The sequence below is a fragment of the Molossus molossus genome, unplaced genomic scaffold (assembly GCF_014108415.1).
Source record: "Molossus molossus isolate mMolMol1 unplaced genomic scaffold, mMolMol1.p scaffold_m16_p_3, whole genome shotgun sequence".
In the NCBI taxonomy this organism is placed as follows: Eukaryota; Metazoa; Chordata; class Mammalia; order Chiroptera; family Molossidae; genus Molossus; species Molossus molossus.
The window spans coordinates 15,838,860-15,859,490 of NW_023425366.1; the positions used below are offsets into that span (position 1 = coordinate 15,838,860).

Below are 20,631 nucleotides of genomic sequence, written 5' to 3' on the forward strand. Positions count from 1 at the left end.
ATCCTAAGTCACAGAAAGGAGGGAGGCTGTTGGGGGCCTGCCCCTGCCTCAGAGCCAAGCACAGAGAGGTCCCTGGGCCTCACCCAGTCCTCCGCCCAGGGACTCTTGGGAGCCATGCCACACTGCGCTGCGTCATGGAAATTGCCACATGGCCAACAGAGGGGTGTGTTTGAACCTGCTGCTTCCTGCAGCGGCCACCATCTCCCAGAGGTTTGCTTTTCAAAATGTGGGTGAGCACCAGGATCACCTGGGATGCTTTTGAAAATAGACTCCTGGGCCCCAACCCACTCAGACCTGCCCGACGGGCCCTCCAGCAGGAAACCTGGAGAGCTGATGATCAGCTAAACTGTGGTGAGTGCTTCCCTTGGTGTGTTCACCTCTTCTTTCTCTTTTACACTTTTCCTTCGTCACTGACTTGAGCCATGACGTGACTCGTCCAGGGAACGTGTCTGCTGTCGTGGAGCTCAGTGGTCTTCTCTCTCACGACGGGTTTCTAGCCCAGAACACGTAAAGTTTGGACCAGCGACTCCCCCAGGTTCCTTGTAGCCCCGGCCCTGTGGTTCAAGTTGCCAGAACCCGCATCTTTGAGACGGGCGGGCCCACGGTCCTTCCCTGGGGCCTTTGCCTGGTCCTTCCACTCACATCCCACGCCACCAGCTCCCTTAGGATGCTCAGTCCTTTGTTCTTATTGTTGATTTGTTAAAAATCAAGTTCCAAGTTCCCCTTGTTCTAAGTTCTGCTCACAGCGTTCAGATCTTAACCAAACAAAAAGTACGAAATCTACTCATTTGTTAACGAGGTGTTGCCACAGATGTCCTACTTTAAAGGAAGGGACACTGTCCTTCCTATACTATACTTGGCAAAATGATTTCGACATCATTGGTATTTGTATCTCAGATGGCAACTCCCAGAAGGGGAGGAAGACAGACTTTCTAGTTTTCAGACACAAATAATAAGCACCTACTATGTGCCATGCCATGCCCATTTTACATCCATGTGTGCTGGGAAGATGGGCAGGTCAGTGGAAGACAACCAGAGCTTATGTTGAGGAGTCTGCGGGCGCATTAGGAATGGGAGAGGTTACAGCAACCATCTACCTGTCTGCCCACCTGTCCAACCAAACATCCTTCCTATAATACATACTGAGAGCCGACCGTGAGCACTTGGGACACGTGAGTGATCAAAGCTGACATGGCCCTGCCCCCATGGATCCTTTACCAATAGGGAAAAGTGACATTAACCAAACTGCCACATGAATAAACGTATCATTATAATCTGGGTTAAGAGTCATGAATGAAAATATAGGGCATGTTGTACACTGGGACCCAGGCATGAAGGATGTATCTGGGAAAATTTCTTAGAAGAGGCGAATCCTGAAGTTAGATAAGTAGGAAGGGTGAGCCCAAGGAAAAAGGAAGACCATTCCTGACCAAGGCAATGAGGACGTCTCAAGCAGTGGCTGCCACTGCCCGGTGCTGAGAAGGACCCTCAGAGCCCACGCTGCCCCTGAGCAGCCTGGCTCAGCACCCTCCCCTTGAAGCCTGCAGGAAAGACCACCCACCCCTTACAGAAAGCATGGTGAGCCCTGTGCCAGTCTCTCTGCATTAGCAGCTTCACTCTGTGAAGATTGGATGGTAAGTCAGACACTGGAAGCTTCCTGTTTTAATACCCATCACAGGCTTACACACTCGGTGCTCACTGGTCTTTGCATGAAGCTCTAAATTCAATTCACTGGAAAAATCTAGCTCAGGTCCCTCCTTTCCACCCAGGGCAGCTTGGCTCAACCAGAAAATACTGTCAGAGGCTGCAATACAAGTTCTCAACACCTAGACACTTTGGGAAACATTTGAAGTCAACATGTGTCAACCACTCAATCCAAATCAGACAGGAGGGGGCTCTCCTCTCCATCTGCACCTGGAGAGGTATCTGCCCCGGAGGACGCGGACTTCCCCAGAGCACTCTACTCAGGTTCTCGCACCTCTTGACCATCCTACCAGCAAACAAAGACTCAAACACCAGTATCAAGCTTACAGAGTCGTAAGGTTCTTTCCTTTTGAGAAACGAAGTTCTTTCTTCCTGCTTAAACCCTGATCACCCCAAAGTTTTCTAAGATTTCCCCAAACTAGTGATTCAAAAAATGTGAGAACTGCTTCCTTGATGTCAAAGGAAGCTGGAGACAGGTCTGTTGATGGCTGTGCCAAGAAAACTCTTCTCTGCTGAGCTTTGACAATTGTAGATTTGGCAAAGGCAATCGGTACTTCTACTGCGAGAGAGGGAGAGAGGGAGAAAGGGAGAGAGAGGGGGGGAGAGAGAGAGAGAGAGAGAGAGAGAGAGAGAAAGAGAAAGAGAGAGAGAGGGAGAGAGAGAGGGAGAAAGGGAAGGAGAGAGAGAGAGAGAGAAAGAGAGAGAGAGAGACAGAGAGAGAAAGAGAAAGAGACAGAGAGAGAAATAGAGAGAGAGAGAGAGAGAGAGAGAGAGAGAGTGAGAGAGAGAAAGAGAGAGAGAGAAAAAGAGAGAGAAAGAGAGAGAGGGAGAAAGAGAGAGAGGGGGAGAGAGAGAGAGGTTAAAAATATAACAGGGAGCCCTGGCCGGTTTGGCTCAGCAGTTAGAGCACTGGCCTGCGGTCCAGAGAGACCCGGGTTTGGTCCCGCTAAGGGCATGTACCTCGGTTGCAGTTTGTCCCCGGCCCTGGTTGGTCGTGCGGGTGGCAGCCACTCGATGTGTCTCTTTCACGTCGATGTTTCTCTCTCTCTCTCCTCCTCTCTCTCCCTCCCACTCTATCTGAGCAAAAAAAAAAAAAAAAAAAAATAACAGGGAGACAGGCTCCTAATCACTTAAGAGGTATCACCCATGTCACACCTTTTTTGAACGCACCCATCTGCCACTCATTTTATTGGTGGGCTCTAGAATTCTCAATTCTCAAACGTCAGCCTGAGTCCGAGCCCCGCAGAAGGCTTACTGGAAAATGGACGGCTGGACGCCACCCCCAGAGTTTCTCATGCAGCAGCTCTGGGGTGGGACCCGAGGATTCGTCGTTGCTTTTTTTTTTCTTGGACATATCTTTTTTAAAAAATTCAAATACCTTTCTGATCACTCATGGTCCAAGAACATTCAAATAATAAACCAAAAAGAAACAGACGTGAAAGATTGGTCTTCAAACATGACAGCCCATGATGCCACATGGCCTATGATCTCACCGACAGAAAACCACGCCCACACCTCCGTGGCCACCGAACCATTCGGCAGAGCCCCCTTCGCCGCCAGCTGTTGGACACTACCACTTGGAGCGCTGCTGATTATTTTTTTCGAGCTCTGAATAACTGCAGACACCCCAGCAGGGCTGGAGGAAGCGGCTCAACCTTGGCATAGTGCCCAAATGTCGCGGCTTTGCCCGTCGCAGCAGCATTCACCAGTGTGGGGGCCTTTTCTATGTTCGGACAAACTGGGACCTGATTCTGGGATAGAAAGTCTGTGGCCTCGAACAGCCAGCTGAATGTCACCCTTCCCCCTGTAAGGCGAGGATTTGTATTTTTCAAGTTTCTAGGTAACACCGGTGCTGACGGTCTCGGAACCACACTTTGAGAACCAGTGCTCGACAAATTGCTTTATGATCAAGACACATGTACTGAGCATGCATTGAATACAAGATCCTTCACTGGATACTGGGGGCCCCAAGAGGTACACCTCGCTTCAAGCGTTTGCAAAGCTTACGTATTTTCTTTCTTTTCCCAAGAGATACATGGCAGCAAGTGACTAGAAGAGAGTGATGCTGATGCCAGGGGAGCAGGGCTGGCGGGTCTGGGAGCGATGACTGCAGATGCTTCAAGAGCGGAGGCATCACAGGTAACATCGCAGGTAATGTCGTCTGGTCTTTGGGAGGAAGGTGGTGCTTAGGTAACCCGAGAGGAGGGCACATGTGTGACGTCTCAAAGCAAAATCACCTCCATTCCTTTCATCTACAGTCCCCTTTCCACGGGGACCCGGCACGCAGGACCAGCATACGGCTCAGGACCTCCGCAGGCTTAGGCGCTCAGCTGCAGCGCCCCAGCAGGGTTCCAAGGCCGCAAAGCCTGCAACTGAGTCGAGCCCCCCTCAATTGGCCACAAGGGCCAGAAGAGAATTGCTGTCCTTTCTTTTCCAGTCTCGGGGTGTTGACACCCTAGCTGGCGGAAGAGGCAGGGGCGGATGCAGAGGGGCCCAGGCAGGGCAAGTGTGGGGGGCAAGAGGAGGGAAGCAGAGTCAGAGGCTGGGGACCCGGGCTTGTACCTCAAGGACATAGGACCAGGTGGGCTTCTGTCTTCCGGGAAGGACCAGATGTGGTCAGGGAATGACAGGAGAGCAGAGGAGGACCCCTCCCTCCCTTCCACCCCTATTATTTCCCTGGCATTGTGCTGTCCTGGGGATAGACAGATGCTTAGGCATCATGGTCTTTGCCTTTGAAATGTTTATACATATCTAAAGAGGAAGACAGAACAGTAGAAAGATCATTTATGAAGACAAGATGATAGAAATGGCCACATAGTTCTCTGCAAGGGCAGAGCACAGAGCAAAGAACTCGGGGTGGGGGGCAGGGAAAGGTTCACTGTTGGGGGTGTGACTTCAGGCTGGGCTGACGTCGATCTTGCCAGGCAAAGAAGAAGGTCTTCTGGGTAGAACAAATAGCAGGTGCAAAGGCACAAAGTAGCAGCCTGGGGAATGTGGAGCTCACATGGCCAGGAGGGGGCTGTGTGCATGTGTGCGTGCGCGTGTGTGTGCGTGTGCACGCGTGTGCAGGGCCACTGGAGCACACACAGAAGAAAAGGCTGCAGCCCTGGCGGGCTGGAGCTCATGGAAGTCCACGTGAAGGAGTTGGGATTTTTACCTCGGCATGATTGAGAGCCACTGAATGATTTTAAACCCTTAACAACGTGGCCAGACCCTCATTTAAAAACTCACTGCAGAGCAGAAGACAAAGTGGGGCAGACAGAATCGAGGATGAATGGCTAGTCAGGAGGCCCAGGACCACAGCTGGTAGGAGGGAGAGGGCTCACATAGAGATTCCCGACACCACACGAGCAGTCTTCAGTACTGGATGTGGCGGTGGGTGGAGGGGAGAGAGCCCTGTCCCTGCAGCAGGTCCCCGAGATGGGTGACAGTCACGCAGGCTGGAATTCCACCGTCCCATTCCCATGTTCTTTCTGCCTGCTTCTATCCTCAGACTTGATATTTACCATATGGTTTTACCCTGAGCATAGCTGGAGCTTTCTGAAAGGAAAATCTCCTTGCTGTTTATTGTAGCCATGAGAAATAAATCACGGGGGCTCCTGGCAGGCCCGCGGCATCTGTATTTCATCCGCTCAGCCTAAGTGCTGGGAGCACGCCGCCACTCACAGGTGCGGGCCGGGCGTCGGCGCGGAGGTTTAATCATTCTCACCTGGGAACCCCAAGGCTTGCTTACCTAGCTGGCAAACAGTACCAGGTTTCTTCCATTCAAGGAGGTTTATTAGTGTTTAAAAATTACGAAATAAAAAATGTTGGATTGTAAACATAGAAATAAATCTCTATCTATCTATCTATCTATCATCTATCTATCTATCTATCTATCTATCTATCTATCTATCTATCTATCTATTTTTTTTTCTCAGTAGTTCAGCACCTTTGATTCTTTTTTAAATCCTCACCCAAGGATATTTTTCCATTTATCTTTAGATAGAGTAGGAGGGAGAGAGAGACATTGATGTGAGAGAGAGACACACATCGACTGGTTGCCTCCCGTAGGACCCCGACCAGGGCTGGGGACTGAACTACAACTGAGGTGCATGCCCTTGACCAGAATCGAACCCATGACTCATTGGTCTGTGGGCCAACACTCTAACCACTGAGCCAAGCTGGCCAGGGCCTGTTTCTTTGTGAGGAACCGAGGGCAGACCCTGGGCACCCTGTGCCGTCCGGAAGACCTCTTGTGCCAGTTGCCCATCTCCCGGTCCTGCAGGGCTGTCTCAGGCCCGGTTCTCCTGGTGGAATCAGGCCTCAAGGGAATGGCCAACACAGGCTGGGTGTCCAGGCACGGTGGTGAGCCAGGGAAGAAGCCCGGTGTCCCTTCCTCTGCTTTGTGAGGGGACGATCAGAAGGAGGACTGGGCCGAGGTGGTCTCCAAGGCACAGGGAAGGGGAGCTGTCAAGGCAGGGCCAGTTTCTCCACCCATGATGATGGATTTGAGATTTAAAGGCCACCTAAAGTTTCCCAAATAAAGTATATTGGACGGAATACACTGAAATTCCTGTCGGAAAACTACAATGATAAGCATATAAAACAATATGTGATGAATTGGTAACATTTTTTTGTAAAGATCCTGTCTTTGGTGATGATGGGAACTGGGAACTACTAGAAGTTTAAATTAGTATAACCCCCTGGAGGAAGCTTTGACCAGACGATTCTAAGGGTCTCCAAATGGCAGAAACGGAGCACCCTACCAGCGGCTCGTTGGACGGGAACAAGGGCTAACGAGAGTCGACACCAGCATGACACGTCTCTCAGATCTGAGATGCAAAGCAGAGATCGCGGAGACCACGGAGCCACGCGGAGACCACGGAGCCACGCAGAGACCACGGAGCCACGCGGAGACCATGGAGCCACGCAGAGACCACGGAGTCACGCGGAGACCACGGAGCCACGCAGAGACCACGGAGCCACGCGGAGACCACGGAGACCACGGAGCCACGCGGAGACCGCACATAACCACAGCCCCCTGACTGTGCCAGGCAGCATGTGAGAGCAGACCACGAGGGCGCAGGCAGCACGGGCTGGGTAAGGAAGATCTACGCACCACGGAGAGTCCTGGTTTGATTAGAAATTTAACACCTATCTATACAACTTTGACAAGCGAGTTCTGTGTTGTTTTAACATTCCTCTTTCAACCAGAAATCTCTCAGTCTAAGTTTAAATTCGCAAACGATCGTTTCCAAACACTCTCTCAAGAGTAGCGACGAAACCCTTGCACGTTATTAAGCATCCTAGAAATTGATCTACTCACTGAACTTAACACCAGGTCACCCTCTTATCCTGTTTCCAGTTTCGATGTTTTTCTTAAATGAGACGCATTACCCTCAGAGATCTTGCTGGAAGATTCTGACATGCAGTAAGTAAATTAAAAAAATGCACTGTGTTCCTTTGCTGCCCTGGCCCCTATCATACCATCCCAGGCTTTTGTCCCTGACCCTGCACCATGTCCGCAGGGAGAGATCGTTCCAGCCCAGCAGCCTGGAATCCACTTACCACCCCCTGAATGGAAGACGAGCCAGTTCCCTCGTCTTCTTCCCCGTCCGGCTCCTGGTCTTCGTTGTCAGTCCAAGAGGACACGTCCTCCACCGAGCTGGTCAGATCAGGCAAACTCTTAGATGTTAACCGCAGGAGGTCCTCTGCAGAGGTTTCCTACGGGAACACAAAGACCACAGTTTAGCCCACGGCACCAGCAGCTCTGGGTCAAGATCAAAGAAAGGCCAGCAGGGTCCGCAGAGGGCGGTCATGTGCTCCTGACCCACAGGCTCTGTGGAACGCGGTCCACACTTCCAGTTGCAAGGTTACCTCAGATGCCCAGAGTTGCGGACCCAATGTCAACCCAAACCAATATTTTTTCCTGAATAATCTGCATTTCTTACATGAATGTTTCTATGGGCAATCCAAGCTCCCTGAACTTGTGATCCTGGGATGCTCTTCCCTGTCTTGCTTTCAGGATAGTTTAAACCCCCTCATAGAGAAGCCAACATCTTAGAGAGCAGGCCTCTGCCCAGCTCTCCAAACTCCTCTCCCTCCATTCTCCTCTCCAACCCAGACTTCTACTGAAGTCACACTGACTTCCAAATGCCCCAGGCTGTCCTGTTACTGCCTTTTCCGCCAGCAGTCCCCTCTGCCTAGACCCCCCTTCCTCCCATGGCCAAGGCCTACTTGGGCCAAGCATGAGCATCCTCTCCTACAGGCCCCTGGGTCACATCGAGAGGCCTGGATCCCATTCACCCTCCTTTCTCCTCTAACATCCTTGACTGTTTCTCTGGTTGCCTTGCAGTGTATGACTTGTCTATCTCCCCGGCTTGTCCGACTGTTCCCAAACTGGACACCATTTCCACTCATCACTGTGGCCCACGGTCCAGCTCAAATATCCCCCGTACGCTCCTGGCTTCATGGTTCACCTCACTGGCGTATGTTCACGAAAGAGATTAGACTGTTCACTAGATCGTATGCCAACGTGGACACAGAGGATGTCTTGGCAATAAAAGCAGCCCTTGAACAACTTTTCAAGGTCAACAAAAATACATGGAACTCTACAGACTCCATTAGGGTCACACTCTAAGGGGCTTGCCCGCCCACCGTTATCCTGCTTTGGTTCTCAGTTCTACACTCCCTCCGAAGCTTCCAGACTCTGCGGGCTTTGCGGGTCTCTGGTTTTTAGAGAGCTCTTATCATTACTTTCCAAGAAGGAAGAAGGACAGGTAAATTTTTTTAACTCTCCCTACCCCCAAATCACACATTTCATAAAACCCTGGCTTAAACGTTCCCTACACATGGATCTGGAGTCGGTAGGTGAACCCCTGGATGTCCTCCGTCGGCACCGGGAGCCCCCCCTTTCCTTCCTTCCTTTCCCGGCAGCAGCTCGCGGTCCAGGTGTAGCGAGCAGAGCCCAGTTCCCAAGCAGGAGCCTTATGTGATTCAGGTGATGTTTCCTCTGTGACAGGGCCTTTTACACCAGAGCTTTTTCTTCTTGTATGTGTTTATGCATTGAAGAGGAATGTACCTATTTAAGAACTTTTTTTATATATATAAAGGGGGCTTCATCAACACTGCCCTTCCTGTGCTCAGATAAGGCCTGAGTGGGTGTGATATACAGGCGAGACCACCGAGGCCACGTGGCCATCCCAACTGCAAAAGAGGAGCACAGCTGAGCAGAGAGCTGTCCTGGGAAATGCCACAGGCCACGAGGTCAGGGGCCAGGGCTGCAGGGCTGAACAGAGGTCAGGGGAGAGAGATGTGTCCTTGCCCCCCGCCCCCCACCAGCCTTTTTTACAAGACAGGAAAACACACGGACGTTTTGATGACCATATTCCTCGGGGTTCGACAGAAAGATGCAGGTTCCACCGTTAAGGACCTGAGCTCAGTCACTGATCAGTAATCGTACACACGGGGCTGTTCACCCTTACCTACGCAGTACACACGGGGCTGTTCACCCTTACCTACGCAGTACACACGGGGCTGTTCACCCTTACCTACGCAGTACACACGGGGCTGTTCACCCTTACCTACGCAGTACACACGGGGCTGTTCACCCTTACCTAGGCAGTACACACGGGGCTGTTAACCCTTACCTAGGCAGTACACACGGGGCTGTTAACCCTTACCTAGGCAGTACACACGGGGCTGTTCACCCTTGCCTACGCAGTACACACGGGGCTGTTCACCCTCGCCTACGCAGTACACACGGGGCTGTTCACCCTTGCCTACGCAGTACACACGGGGCTGTTCACCCTTGCCTACGCAGTACACACGGGGCTGTTCACCCTTACCTACGCAGTACACACGGGGCTGTTCACCCTTGCCTACGCAGTACACACGGGGCTGTTCACCCTTGCCTACGCAGTACACACGGGGCTGTTCACCCTTGCCTACGCAGTACACACGGGGCTGTTCACCCTTACCTACGCAGTACACACGGGGCTGTTCACCCTTGCCTACGCAGTACACACGGGGCTGTTCACCCTTGCCTACGCAGTACACACGGGGCTGTTAACCCTTACCTAGGCAGTACACACGGGGCTGTTAACCCTTACCTACGCAGTACACACGGGGCTGTTCACCCTTGCCTACGCAGTACACACGGGGCTGTTCACCCTTGCCTACGCAGTACACACGGGGCTGTTAACCCTTACCTAGGCAGTACACACGGGGCTGTTAACCCTTACCTAGGCAGTACACACGGGACTGTTAACCCTTGCCTACGCAGTACACACGGGGCTGTTAACCCTTACCTAGGCAGTACACACAGGGCTGTTCACCCTTACCTAGGCAGTACACACGGGGCTGTTAACCCTTACCTTGGCAGTACACACGGGGCTGTTAACCCTCACCTATGCAGTACACACGGGGCTGTTCACCCTTGCCTACGCAGTACACACGCGGCTGTTAACCTTTACCTACACAGTAAACACAGGACTGTTAACCCTTAACCACGCAAAGGGGAAAGAGCTATCACACGCAAAGTGAGTTTAGCTTTCCTCTGTGATGGCAACTCTGCTAGACCATTAACAGAGTTAAAAAAAAAAAGGTGACGGTCCCAGCTGGTGAACAAATTGCACAATAGCCACAGGACAGGACACTTCACGGTCATTAGCCTTGGGATGTAGAGGACAGTGCGGGGAACACAGTCCATCCCACCACAATCGCCACGTGTGCAGGGGGTGCCGGAAGCATCGGGGGGTCACTTTGTAAAGCACAGGGTGGTCTAACCACTAGGCTGTACACCTGAAACTAATACAGAATCATGCTGAATGTAAACTGTAATTGAAGAGTAAAATAAAAAAAAAAAAATAGTGCTGTAGCAACGTACCTCCTGATGTGGAAAGATTCTTATATATCGTATGCTATTTAGTGGGAAAGTAGGTAAAAAAGAACACGCAGTAACTGTATGATTAATGAACGTGATGATACATGATTATCATAAAGGCAAGTGTTTCTCCGAGTGCTGGTTATAAACAGCTACACTGTTCAGAGCCATTTACATCTCACTCACTCTTCCAACATCCCACGATTCCCAATGTACAGACGAGAACACTGAGCTTTAGAGAGATGCAGTCATTTGCCAGAGACCTCAGCTTGTCAAGGGCTGTGAGGTGCTTAAGTCCAGGGAGGGCTGCCCCAGGCGCATGCTGTCTCCCTGGGCTGGAACCCATTAATGAAAGCGTGTGTGTGCCGACTGCACACATGCATGTGCGTTCCAGTCTGGAAGGACACACCAGTTAGTAGTGCTAATGGCGGTATTACCAAAATGTTATCTTCTGGTTTTTTTTCTTTCTGGGGTTTCTACATTAGATGCAGTGAGTACACATTACTTGTTAATCAAAACTAAGAGTGAAAAAAAAAGGCATGAGAAAAATCTGTACTGCCATGTATGGACTTTTTAGGAATATCAAAGCGAACTTGGATATTTTAATTTCATTCATTCAACAAAACTTTCTAAGCCACATAAACAAACAACATATTTGTGTGGAAGCATGAGACACCCTCTCCAGAAGAAAGTGACTGTTATATTTCTAACACAATGCCTTAAGCCCGGCCGGTGTGGCTCAGTGGTTGAGTCTCGACCCATGCACCAAGAGGTTGTTGGTTCGATTCCTGGTCAGGGCACATGCCGAGACTGTGGGCCAAGTCCCAGTGGGGGGACATGCAGGAGGAAGTGAATCAATGTTCTCTCTCATCGATGTTTCTATGCCTCTCTCCCTCCCCCTCCCTCTCTCTCTAAAATCAATAAAGAAAAAAAAAACCTTAAAAAACAACAATGCCTTAAAGTTTGTGACAAGGTGACTATTATCTATAATAATGATTTACATTTTTATTATTCCTTATATTCAGCAAGTCAAAGCTCTATTTTCCCTCCCTCTCTTCAGAAACATGAAAACAAAGCCTGTGGGTTACTTGCTCTTAATGGATAAAGAAGAGGAACGGATGCCATGAGGTGCCTACAAACTGGCTTCTTTTTCCTCCTACAGAGATGAAACCTCGGATGGTGCTGATTAGCAACAAACAGAAGGCAACAGTGTATCACCTGCTTGTAAAGACAGCGTGTGGGAAGAGTGAAAGGTGTCACTCCTTTGGGTCAGCTTATGGCCATAGGTCAGTACTGACAGTCAAGAGCCCAAGGACCAAGAACTAAAATGGACACTCCAGTCCTTGGCTCCAGACTGCAGCTCAGCCCTACAAAGACCCCAGCAAGTATCCCCTAAAGTCAAAGCTGCTGGCAGGAACACATGACCTTTCTCACACCATTAGCTCTAGTGTTTGCTACATCTTACTTGCCTGAAGGGCAGCTTAAGTTAGGGCATGAACTTGGAAGTCTGAGACCCAGGATGAAACCTACTCTGGGCAAATTAATCAATCACTCAGATCTTAATTTCATCCTTTGAATAAAACGAACTAATACCTGTTTCATGGGAATTATCTTAAGGATTAAATGACATGATAGGTAAGAAGCAATTGGCACCCAGTGGGCACCCAATACCTTTAGCGTCCTTTCTTCCATTAAGTCAGTGAGCAAAACTGCAGGTCAGGCATCAAAGCCTGTTTCAGAATCCCACGTGTGCCCCTTAATTATTAGTTTTACGCATGAGTGGCCCGTCTTTGTTTTTACTTTATGTTTTCTGTGTGTTCAAGGTGTTTGTAGATAATGGCTTAACACAGACTTCCTCTTCCCATTTCCCAAACCTGCAGGAGAAAGAAGTCATCACAGAACGTACGGTTTGGTGGCCAGGGTATAATGTCTGTGTAGAAAACAGACTGTGGGGAGGTGGGTGGTACAAACATGACACTGTGTGTGTGTGTGTGTGTGTGTGTGTGTGTGTGTGGAGAGGGAGAGAGAGAGAGAGAGGGAGAGAGAGAGGGAGAGAGGGAGAGAGAGAGGGAGAGAGATCCAATGGGCTTCGCAAACTCAGGCCAGAGCACAGCGCTCACACCTTCTTCCCTGAGCGGCAACTGGATGAAGTAGGGTGAAGCCTGGGGCCACTCCCCACTACTCCCCAGGCACAGGGGCTGGGGGAGACAGCACAGCAGACCCAGGACAGCTCAGCTCCTCCCCAGCCCCTCACACAGCGGGGAGGAAGCAGACACGGGGCCCAGGGCAATCCCAGCGCTGGGGACCCAGCTGGGCCTCAGGAAGACAGGCGGCCACCGGCTGTGCACTGAGAACCCGACCAGCATCAAGGCCACGGCAGAGGGGAGCTGCGGGGGGAGCTGCGCCTCACTGTGTAGTTTGAAGGACTGAGGAGGAAGAAAGGGAGGGGACTGGACAAACAGGCTTCACAAGATCCCGCCAGCACCAGCCGTGAGTCACACCGCTCCCCTGGACCGGGCAGATGGTGCCGCCTCCGCCCTGCACCTCCCCGCGCTGCCGGGACCTTCAGTCTCCCCTGGGCTCCTCCCTGCGCCAGCTGCTCCCTCCACCTCGTCCTCCCCCCGTTCTGACTTTCTCCTTAGTCTTACTATTGCTTTTCCATCTCCTACATATACCGTATAAAGACCCTTAAAAGAAAGCGACATAACTAACCGCACGTCTGCGAAGGACCCTGTGGGCTTGCACAGGGTCACGGCTCTTTAAATGGCCCAAGGGAGAGGTGCACGGGGGGAGGGGGCCCCAAGTTCACCACCACCATTAGAAACATTTAGAAACCACCCACAGAAAACAACCTACCTTGCTGGCCACGACCAGCTGAACCATTCCCGTGGCTGAGCGAAGGATGGCCACAGCTTCCTCGTGGGACAGGCCGACCAGTAAGTGACCATTGATTACCAGCAGCTCATCTCCTAAGGACAGTCTGCCATCCCTGAGGAAACGGAGACGGGAAAAACTCCCTTGTCAAGACATTCTGGGCCCGAGAGGGACACTGCTGGAGCCGGAGGGTCGTGACAGGGAACCGTTCAGACCGGCCGAAGAGGGACGGTCGGAATAGTTGGGAAGGGAGTGCTTTGTCCTTTGGCCTGGCTCGGTCAGGTTCCCTCTCAGAGGAGTGACACACTTTATCATTTTAGGTGGTCATCTGGTATCAGGCACGTTCTTAAGTTACCGCCACATAACCTGGCGTTAATGTCAATGAAATGTCCCGTCCAGGTGGAGACGATGATAGAGGAACCCGGACCTCAAAGTTATAGGATAGTTGTCATTCTTTTCTCAAGCCGCTGTGGTCCTTGCCTCGTGACTCAGCCATCAGCGCTTCACTGAGCTGAGCCCAGAGAGCAAACACCCGAAGCTCACCAGGAACCCTTCCCTGCTTCATGCCCTTTCTTCCAGGTGACGTGACCCCGGCCAGATTTCCTCTGGGGCACCTGTGACACCATAGTGCATGTGTCTGCCCCCCCCGCCCCGAGTTATAGGACCTTGAGGATACAGGCTCTCAGCTCCTTTTCATCCTGCGTCCCTATAGCCAAGCTTCATCAGCAGAAGGATGAACACAAAAATGAACAGCCCGGCCGGTGTGGCTCAGTGGTTGAGCGTCAACCCATGCACCAAGAGGTCGCCGGTTCAATTCCCGGTCAGGGCACATGCCCAGGTTGTGGGCCCGATCCCCAGTGTGGGGCATGCAGGAGGCGGCCGATCAATGTTTTCTCTCACTGATGTTTCTATCTCTCTCTCCCATTCTCTCTAAAATCAATAAAGAAAAAAATTGTATATATAAAAAAAGAGCTAGAAAGCATTAAAAAAAAATGAACAAAGAAACGAATTTGTTGCTGTTGCAGGTATCAGACCTGGTCTACAAACAGAGGTGCACAAACACATTCTGCTTCTTCATTTCTTTTCAATTAAATTACAGCTGACTTGGAGCTTCCTTCCCAGGGCTGGGAGGGGACCCGTGGTCTCGGGAACTGGCTCTCCCAGGGTGGATGGAGGGTCTGGGCAGGCACACTCTACCGGAGTGTCGGGCAAACCCTTCGGTCATGGTACATCTACAGTCTTGTGGGTTCCAGCTGAGCCCCCAAGAGTCTGGTCTCCCATGATCCCAAAGGAGCCAGAAGATTTTCATCTCCACTGCTAAACATGGGGCAGGAGACCTGGTGAGGCTGAGGAACCCTACGCCTCGGGCCCCACCACCCCTCTGCAGGTTTGCATCAGTACCCAGGGTGCAGCCCGGGACGTGCACACATCTCCCACAGTCCCACCCAACTCCGTTTCTCCCCCCTCTGTGGGACAGGAGACCTGGTGAGGCTGAGAAACCCTACGCCTCGGGCCCCACCATCCCTCTGCAGGTTTGCATCAGTACCCAGGGTGCAGCCCGGGACGTGCACACATCTCCTCCACAGTCCCACCCAACTCCGTTTCTCCCCCCTCTGTGGACCTTTGCCCCTTGCTTCTTTCAACAAATCACCAACTTCTCCCCCCCCCCCCCGCCAGCTTCTCGCCCCCCTCTCCATCCTTAGGGCGTGCCTCTTACTCTTCTCTAGAATCCAGGCTCTAACCGAGGACAAGGGGCCCCGGGGCTTCGGACTGCTTCTGCCTCTGTTCTGCGAACACCCCTAAGGCAGAGACATGCGAAGGACCCCACTACTTGCTCGGAATGGAGAGGGGGAGGGGGGACAGAGCGAGCACACCACCAACCACAGAGAATGGACCGGGCCCCCAGGGAGGTGTGCGGTGGGCCGCTCCGGACAGGGATTCGGGGATAAAGGAGAATGCAAGGGTCTGGCCAGCGCCCCTGGGTTCACAGCACCATCCAGGTCATCCCTGTCCCATCCCTTGTTTCCCTCTAATTCCACCTTGCTCTTCTGTTATTGACTAGAATGCCCACATGTGAACGCTACAGCCCAGAGGTGGAGAAAGACACCGCCGACTTCCCGGTTAAGGGGGAGAAGAAATGCGAGACCCACTATAAGCAGCTCAGAGAACAGACCAGAACAGATCTACGTAAGCTTATCTCTGGGCACAGGAATTTCTTAATTGCCAACTTTCCAAGGACTGACTAGAACCTAAAACCCGGATTAGAGGGGACCAGCCCCCTGTGGGAGTTCCCTACAGCACACATCATCTGGGAAGTTTAGTGACACTCCCCCGGATACAAACCCCCTGAGGCCTTCGGTCTTCAATAATGCCTGCCGCTGGTAAGCGTGGTCAGCTTATTTCCACTTTGGTTATGAGCCTCCTACTTTCTGGTGAGAGGACCGAAACGCTTTGTTGTTTGTGCGCTGGTTCTCTCCCCAGTTTTCCACTCTTCAGACTAAATAACCTCCAGCTCCTTCAATGCCGCCTCAGGATGTACTTTGGAGTCCCCTCTGGACCCTGGGCAGGCCAGCATTGCTCCGGTTTGCCCTCACTCTCTCAGAATAGGGGCCCCCGGCCTGAACATGATCAATTCCAGGCTGCATTCACCTTCCTCAACGGCACACGTGTGGGCACGAACATCGGCACCTTCCCCGCCGGGCCCGCAAACAGGAGGTGCCCCATGGTACCGCAGGCCCTCAAGTAACACTTTGCTCAACACCGTTCATTGTAATGTTCACAAGAGGCCATAGGAACGGAGCTCTTGTAACATCAGTTAGCCGATGGAAGAGCTGCTTTCGTTACACGTGGTCCCGCAGCACCTGTCAGTGCTCAGTGGGGACTTCCTGTGCTCGGAAGCAATCAGCTAGCACGGCGAGGGCCTGCCTCGTGTTTGGGGACGGCTACCTCCCTCTAACTCCAAACAGACTTCTTTTTCATACAAGCTCTGCCTAAGCACTGTCTCTCCTCTTATTTCAGATCATTGTTCAGGTGAGAAGAGGAGTTTTGAGGTACAAATTGTTTTCAGGTCACAAGGAGAAAGGTTCCCATGTACTTCCCCCCTCCACATCCGCAGGACAGAGATGCCTGTAGGTGGGTGTGTGCAGCATCCTGACCCCACACATGACTGTGGTTGTACTTAAAAGCAATCACTTTCTCAAGTCATTAGCCACAGTCTTCTGGGAATCAGGAGGTCAGGTGTGGTATTCCGTTGCACGGTACAATCTGGATAAGTCACCGTGTATCACTGGCATCCCAAAGGATAAGTGACCTCAGCTTGAGATTCAAAGTGGACTAGAAAAACCCCACTTCTCCTTGACGGTCTGGCGGGGCCTGCAGTATCTCCGGCAATTAGCCACTTCCTGTGCCCAGAGGTAGGTTTAATTAGAAGCACACAGGCCCGGTGTCCCACTGTGCTCCAGCATAATCCCGGTGAACTGTCATTACCAGTGTTTGACCGACACTGAGTCCTAGCGCCCAGGGGCAGGGAAGGGAGAGGATAAGGAGAAAGATAAAGGGAGAGAGTTAACTAGTCACCTGTGAGCGGCACCTCCTTCCTTCACTTGAGTGACAACGATAGCGTGAGGTGAGCGCTTTGATCCTCGGCCTCCACTAACCTGAATTCCCAGCCCATCGGATTCTTTAAGCAGCTCCAGCTTCCATATCCGGCCAACTTCCTCCTTGGAAGAAAAAGCGAGCACACTGTGAAGCATACAGACAGACGGCTCGGCCCGGCCACAGGACGGCGGAGCTGTGGGTCGGGCCAAATACTCATCACTTGTCAACAGGCATCACAGGTGACCGCCGAAGAAAACTCCCAAGGGGGGACCCAAGCCAGCGGGCAGTGCTGCCCCACAGAACGTCTCCGACGATGGGGACGTCCCACGTGCCCACCACCCGACACGCGTCACAGCCGCAGGTGGCTGCTCAGTGCCTGAAATGTGCGTGGCGATAGACACATCGAATTTTCAACTTCATTTCACTGTAATCAGATCGCCCCCCAAGGCCAGCGGATTTGATATTGGACAGCAAGAGTGATTCTCGGATTCCCTGAGCAGGGTCCTGTCCAGTGAAGCTTCTCATGCCTGAAACCCGGACACCACTGTGCACACAGCTCCGAATTAATTCGGGAAACGGAAGGCAGACACGGCAGGTCTCGGTGCCAGGCTTCAGCTAGTTGAAGCCCAGCTCTGCTGCCTAGTACTTCTGAAAGTTACCTAATGCCTAAAATAACGCTGAAAAACCTTGGTTTCTTTGCCTCTAAAGTGGGGATAATTATTAGTACTTCAGGTTTGTTGTTAGGGTTAAATGAGATATTTATGGAAACAGGTAGCAATAATTCCAACATCTAGTTCCCCATTCTAGGTACATAATAATTATTGACAGGTAACCATATATTACTTATATTATGTATAATATGCACTATGTTAAAAACACCATATTGAATTGAATCTCAAACTTCCTTAAAACATATAAATGAGATCTCTGATAGGAGAAACCAAAACAATAAATTAGTTGATGAATTTGTTATCGAATTCTAAGGACAGTAGTCTGTACATGCATTCAAAACATTCAAAAAATGCTTCAATTCATAGAACTGTAACCTTTGTAAAAACCAACACATGTCTCTAAGTCCTGCGCCTGCTGGTGGCTTTCCTGGTTCAGTTCATTCCCCAATGACTCCCCATTTCACTCCAAGGACACAAACACCCCACAAAATGCTTGAGTTCCCTCAGTTAGTTAGCTATTGCAAAACCTCCCCAACTGGTTATTCCAGGTCTTATTTGGGCTCGCCCCACAGTTCTTGGTGGTTCCATACACACGGTATGGGCCACAATGCATCCTTCGACATTTAAAACAAATGCTTTCAGCTTCCTTCATCCATCGTGAAGGTCCAATGGAACAGTTAAGGTCCAAAATGGACAGAGCCATCATCCCCCTAGAAACAGGCAACCTGCCCATTCAAGCCATTTGCAAAAGAGAAGGAATGTGATGCATTTAGAAAATCTGGAATACACGCTGTCAGAAACTAAAATGAAACTTTATGCAATAGCGAAAAAACCAGATGTCGAATGGTCAGCGATGTGCAGCAACAGGAACGTCTGGGGAAATCAGTACCAGACAGAGCCCTGCTGGAACTAACTGTTTCTAGTACAGGGCTGCTCGGCGGGGCCCCATTACCCCGGCGACACGCCGTGCGTGCCAACGGTCTCCGTCACCCACTCACCACAGACACACGAAGCCTGTCTGGCCAAATGTAACTTCAGAAGCCACTGGCTTACCACAGTAGTTCATGAACTTGTCAACAATCTCTCTATCATCCAATCGCCTCACTTTGCATTCCATGGGTTTTGGGTTGTTGCCTCTGACCTCTGGAACACCTTCCTCTCTTCCCCATTCAGAAGCAGCCTCCCTGGCCCTCAACATGTCACTGAGCTCCACTAATTCAAGAAGCCATCCTTGAGAATCAGGGCTACCACCAACACGGCAACTTTCCACACTTGCAGTCCGTGCGCCCAGGGGGCAGCCCGAGGGAACACTCAGGGATGTGCCGATTCCGCCCCCTGGCTCGGGGGCAGCCCACGGTGGCTGCCTCCCCGGCCTTCATGACGCAGTTGAGAAACGAGAGCAGACGGTGGCCTGGCATGCTTTTTCCTCGGACGATATGCCAATGGCTCCTGGAGTCTCAGCGATGTGGGCCATGCTCCCCCCTTCCCCCAGTAAGAAGAGCTGAGGAACTCCTTCCCAGGGGCCACGGGGACCATTATTAGAGTCTAGAAATAAGAACATCCATTTGGTTTGAGCCCAAATTAGTAAAAGCCTATCCATCCCCCTCTACTAGCTACACCACCATGTCCCCCGTGCAACCCTTATTGTTATTTTTACTTTTGTTAACCTCACCCAAGGATATTTTTTCTGTTGATTTTTAGAGAGAGTGGAAGGGAAGGAGGGAGAAGGAGAGAAACATCAACGTGAGAGAGACACGTCGATTGGTTGCCTCCTGCACGTGCCCTGATTGGGGCTGGGGATCGAACCTGCAACCCAGGTACGGGTCCTTGACCGGGAATCAAACCCCCAACCCTTTGGTGTGTGGGCTGATGCTTTAACCACGACCCACACTGGCCAGGACCCTGCCCTTCTTTTGTTAAAACAGAATATGATAAGTGTGGTTCATAGATGGTGTGACAATTCTAGATACGGCCCTTTCGATTTTTAAATGCTTTTAGAAATAGGATTTGTGACGAGAAATATGCAAAACTATGGTCATCAGGAAAGAATATGGTCTAATGTATACTCTGAGAGAAAGAGTTAAAGACAACTTTTGTTGGGAGAACCCCACCCCCACTCCGTGCCCCTGCCTGAAACACACACAATGAGTTAAACGCAAAGCAAAACAAAATGCGTATCTAACAGAAATGGATTCAAAGGGCAGAAATGACCAACCTGTAACACCCTCAGCTACACTAGTCAAGTAACAGATCATCTTTTTTCCCCCCCTTTTATCCAATAGCATGCTTTTTTTCATAACTGGAAGTCGGAACTATAGGGAGAAAGTCATGGGAAGCATTACAAGTTTCCTGGCCGTGGAGTTTCTCCGTCTTCCAATCAGAAGTTCAGAGGTTCACAGAGGAAGGTACAAACAGGAAGAGGCAGATGTTATCGGTCTCAATTGTACGACTGTCAGTATGATATTAAATTATCTGCCTTGAGCTGAAAGCAATGCTCAGTTAAAAATAAAATCAGTGTTTGAAGTTTATTTGGCTAAAGCTGGTACTGGCCAAAAACCAGCTGGCCAACTTAAATATGACGATATCAAGTATGTTTCCAACAGCCTCCTGACAATCCCACTTGGGCACCTAATACCCACTTCAGTATGGTCAAAACAAGACTGCCCCCCGCCCCCGTCCTGGCCTTTCCATCTCAGTGGGAAAAATACTAGCATCCACTCAACATAATAAAGAGGATATACAACCCCAAAGCCCATGAGTTATCTTTGATTCCTCCAGCCATTCCCTAACCCAAACCATGAGCAAGATCTGTAAGCTCTACTCGCACACCCATCCCCGTCTGCTCCTCAGCCCCGTCTGCATCCTGTCAGAGCCACCAGCTATCACGACAGCCTCCGACCTGGTCTTCCTTTTAAACTC

General features: G+C 51.1%; 1 protein-coding gene across 1 annotated transcript in view; it reads right to left on the reverse strand.

Moving 5' to 3' along the window:
- Positions 1–20,631, reverse strand: part of PDZD2 (PDZ domain containing 2) — a 218,118-nt gene that overhangs the window by 59,374 nt on the left and 138,113 nt on the right. Inside the window, exons 3-5 of the mRNA XM_036278868.1 lie at positions 17,021–17,163; positions 13,427–13,559; positions 7,255–7,410 (exon numbers count right to left, since the gene is read on the reverse strand). Coding sequence (XP_036134761.1) covers positions 7,255–7,410; positions 13,427–13,559; positions 17,021–17,163 — 432 coding nt within the window. The remainder of the gene's footprint in view (positions 1–7,254; positions 7,411–13,426; positions 13,560–17,020; positions 17,164–20,631) is intronic.